The 4,135-nt window shown below is 36.7% G+C and overlaps 1 protein-coding gene across 1 annotated transcript in view; it reads left to right on the top strand.

The window, feature by feature from the left end:
• The first annotated feature begins 497 nt into the window (after positions 1-497).
• LOC134839400 (DNA-directed RNA polymerases I, II, and III subunit RPABC3-like) overlaps positions 498-4,135 on the top strand; it is a 5,495-nt gene continuing 1,857 nt past the window's right edge. Inside the window, exon 1 of the mRNA XM_063854934.1 lies at positions 498-776. Within this exon, the coding sequence (XP_063711004.1) occupies positions 570-776 (207 nt within the window). The 5' untranslated portion in view covers positions 498-569. The remainder of the gene's footprint in view (positions 777-4,135) is intronic.

The raw sequence follows: 4,135 nt of genomic DNA, 5'->3' as shown, positions 1-4,135 counted from the left end.
GAAAACTCATTAGTTACGGCCTTGGTTTTTCTCGCTATGAATTCTAGCGAGAATTGCCTCGCCCCCCAACAGAAAGAGAAGAGGTGAGAGCTCCAAGGTTAGCCGGGTCAGCTCTCAAATCCAGGAACTGCTCCTGTCCGGGTCGGTGGACCATATTTCTGCCTCGTTTCGGTTTTGAGGTAGACCGGTTTCGGGTAGCTGGCTGATTGACAACATTTCATTTCATACGTAAATTAACCGTAATTATCGGAAATTACAAGTCATCAAAGAATAACGAACTGCCATAAATTTCGGTATTTAAAAGCAGAATTCAATGTCATAAAATACGCAAAATGAAAACATTAAAAAATCAATTTCAAAAGTCGCCTGAACAACTTGTGATTTTGATTTCGATCTTTCAGTTTTCAACTTTTTTCACACACTGTTCTTCGTTCACAAGAAAGTTCACAAGATGGAGGGGTAAATTGATATTACGATTCTTGATCGACAGATTTGCAGTATTTGAGTTGGCTGATCAATTTTTGATGTGTATGACTGAAAAATCCGACTAGTGTTGCAAGAGTGTAGACATGGCAGGAGTCTTGTTTGAAGACATCTTCGACGTCAAGGACATCAACCCGGAGGGCGCCAAATTCGACCGGGTGTCCCGACTGCACTGCGACTCGGAGAGCTTCAAGATGGAACTGATTTTGGACGTCAACTCCCAGATCTATCCGGTGGATCTAGGAGACAAGTTCAGACTGTCCCTGGTCACTACATTGCGCGAGGATGGAGGGGTAAATTGATATTACGATTCTCGATCGACAGATTTGATTAATTCAATACACGGTTGGGTTTACTGCTTTAAATAAGCTATACACTAATGGACAAAATTAAACGCAAATTTAGGTTTTTACTTTCTAAATAGCCTAACTTTAAGGACCATTTGGGACTATATTTACTTCCTAATTTCCCAAAATTTCTACATCGACCGACCGACAGCAAATGGCCTGAACTTTCCTCTCTGGAAGTCTCAGTTTTTAATTTGAAGCACTTATCAGTTTTATCCGGGTCTGAAAACGCCAGGTTTCATCATCTGCAACAAGTTTTTCAAAACAAGTGAAATTGTAGAGTTTTGTTAAGTTGTCACTCTGATTAATTGAACTTATCGCTGAGAATGTTTCACGTTGCATGAACAACTTTTTTACTCCGCTAATACGAAGAAGAGTTCACATCGATGCAAAACTTGGTACAGATGAGAATATCTGGCATTTTCAGACCCTGAATACGTTAATAAGTTGAAATTAATTATTGATAGTTTCATAGAGTATTTCTGCCTCGTTTCGGTTCTGAGGTAGATCGGTTTCGGGTAGCTGGCCGATTGACAACATTTCATTTCATACGTAAGTTAGCCGTAATTATCGGAAATTAAAAGTCATCAAAGAATAATGAACTGCCATAAATTTCGGTATTTAAAAGCAGAATTCAATGTCATAAAATACGCAAAATGAAAACATTAAAAAGTCAACTTTAAAAGTGGCGCCTGAACAACTTGTGAACTTGATTTCGATCTTTCATTTTTCAACTTTTTTCACACACTGCTCTTCGTTTACCAGAAAACTCATTAGTTACGGCCTTGGTTTTTCTCGCTATGAGTTCTAGCGAGAATTGCCTCGCCCCCCAACAGAAAGAGAAGAGGTGAGAGCTCCAAGGTTAGCCGGGTCAGCTCTCAAATCCAGTAACTGCTCCTGTCCGGGTCGGTGGACCATATTTCTGCCTCGTTTCGGTTTTGAGGTAGACCGGTTTCGGGTAGCTGGCTGATTGACAACATTTCATTTCATACGTAAATTAACCGTAATTATCGGAAATTACAAGTCATCAAAGAATAACGAACTGCCATAAATTTCGGTATTTAAAAGCAGAATTCAATGTCATAAAATACGCAAAATGAAAACATTAAAAAATCAACTTCAAAAGTCGCCTGAACAACTTGTGATTTTGATTTCGATCTTTCAGTTTTCAACTTTTTTCACACACTGTTCTTCGTTCACAAGAAAGTTCACAAGATGGAGGGGTAAATTGATATTACGATTCTTGATCGACAGATTTGATTAATTCAATACACGGTTGGGTTTACTGCTTTAAATAAGCTATACACTAATGGACAAAATTAAACGCAAATTTAGGTTTTTACTTTCTAAATAGCCTAACTTTAAGGACCATTTGGGACTATATTTACTTCCTAATTTCCCAAAATTTCTACATCGACCGACCGACAGCAAATGGCCTGAACTTTCCTCTCTCGAAGTCTCAGTTTTTAATTTGAAGCACTTATCAGTTTTATCCGGGTCTGAAAACGCCAGGTTTCATCATCTGCAACAAGTTTTTCAAAACAAGTGAAATTGTAGAGTTTTGTTAAGTTGTCACTCTGATTAATTGAACTTATCGCTGAGAATGTTTCACGTTGCATGAACAACTTTTTTACTCCGCTAATATGAAGAAAAGTTCACATCGATGCAAAACTTGGTACAGATGAGGAAATCTGGCATTTTCAGACCCTGAATACGTTGATAAGTTGAAATTAATTATTGATAGTTTCATAGAGTATTTCTGCCTCGTTTCGGTTCTGAGGTAGATCGGTTTCGGGTAGCTGGCCGATTGACAACATTTCATTTCATACGTAAGTTAGCCGTAATTATCGGAAATTAAAAGTCATCAAAGAATAATGAACTGCCATAAATTTCGGTATTTAAAAGCAGAATTCAATGTCATAAAATACGCAAATTGAAAACATTAAAAAGTCAACTTTAAAAGTGGCGCCTGAACAACTTGTGAACTTGATTTCGATCTTTCATTTTTCAACTTTTTTCACACACTGCTCTTCGTTTACCAGAAAACTCATTAGTTACGGCCTTGGTTTTTCTCGCTATGAGTTCTAGCGAGAATTGCCTCGCCCCCCAACAGAAAGAGAAGAGGTGAGAGCTCCAAGGTTAGCCGGGTCAGCTCTCAAATCCAGTAACTGCTCCTGTCCGGGTCGGTGGACCATATTTCTGCCTCGTTTCGGTTTTGAGGTAGACCGGTTTCGGGTAGCTGGCTGATTGACAACATTTCATTTCATACGTAAATTAACCGTAATTATCGGAAATTACAAGTCATCAAAGAATAACGAACTGCCATAAATTTCGGTATTTAAAAGCAGAATTCAATGTCATAAAATACGCAAAATGAAAACATTAAAAAATCAACTTCAAAAGTCGCCTGAACAACTTGTGATTTTGATTTCGATCTTTCAGTTTTCAACTTTTTTCACACACTGTTCTTTGTTCACAAGAAAACTCATTAGTTAAGGCCTTGGTTTTTCTCGCCAGAGTTCTAGCGAGAACATAGAGGGTAGTTCAGATCAATTGCTCTTGGTCTATGTTAAAGTTATCTGAAAACTGAAAGTAATTTTTGTCCAAAATGGTCCTTGAATTCAGGGTTTTTAGACAGTAAAAATCTGAATTTGGGTTCAATTTTAACCACTAGTGTACATGAGGTTATTTGCTAGTTTTTGAACTAAATTTTAAAAAATCGCAAACTTTCGGTTTTAATGATCAGCCCAACGAAATCTATTATATATTTAATTGCGGGCTTCACTATCTCGCCATCTTAAAGCTTTTTCAACGTATTATTTTTGCATGTTTAAGCTATAACGTATATTGCAATGAATAAGATTTTTTTTTTCGTTTTTTCCAATTTGATTTTAGTGGTTATTTTACCTTAAGTTTAAATTAAGCAGCCCAATATTGAATTAGGGTTGCGAATTTGGCCTCCAATTTTGAATGCCCGAATCATTTTAGTTAACGAGAAAAGACGATTTTTGAGATTTTTTCAAAAATTTCATATGTTTCAAATAGCAAAATAATTTACGAATCTTGAAGTTCCACCCTGTAGTTGGGTGCTGTCAGAGTACTCTAAGGAGTTACAAATCTTGCCTCTAAATATGATTGTTCAAATCCTTGTAGTTTCGAGATATGACGTTTTTGTAATTTTTTCAAAAAATTTATTATATATTTAAATGCGGGCTTCACTATCTCGCCATGTTTAAGCTTTTTCAACGTATTATTTTTGCATGTTTAAGCTATATCGTATATTGCAATGGTTAATTTTTTTTTCG

Source organism: Symsagittifera roscoffensis, chromosome 2, assembly GCF_963678635.1.
Source record: "Symsagittifera roscoffensis chromosome 2, txSymRosc1.1, whole genome shotgun sequence".
Lineage (NCBI taxonomy): Eukaryota > Metazoa > Xenacoelomorpha > Acoela > Convolutidae > Symsagittifera > Symsagittifera roscoffensis.
Note: the sequence above shows the minus strand (reverse complement) of the source record. Positions and strands in the feature narration are given on the sequence as shown.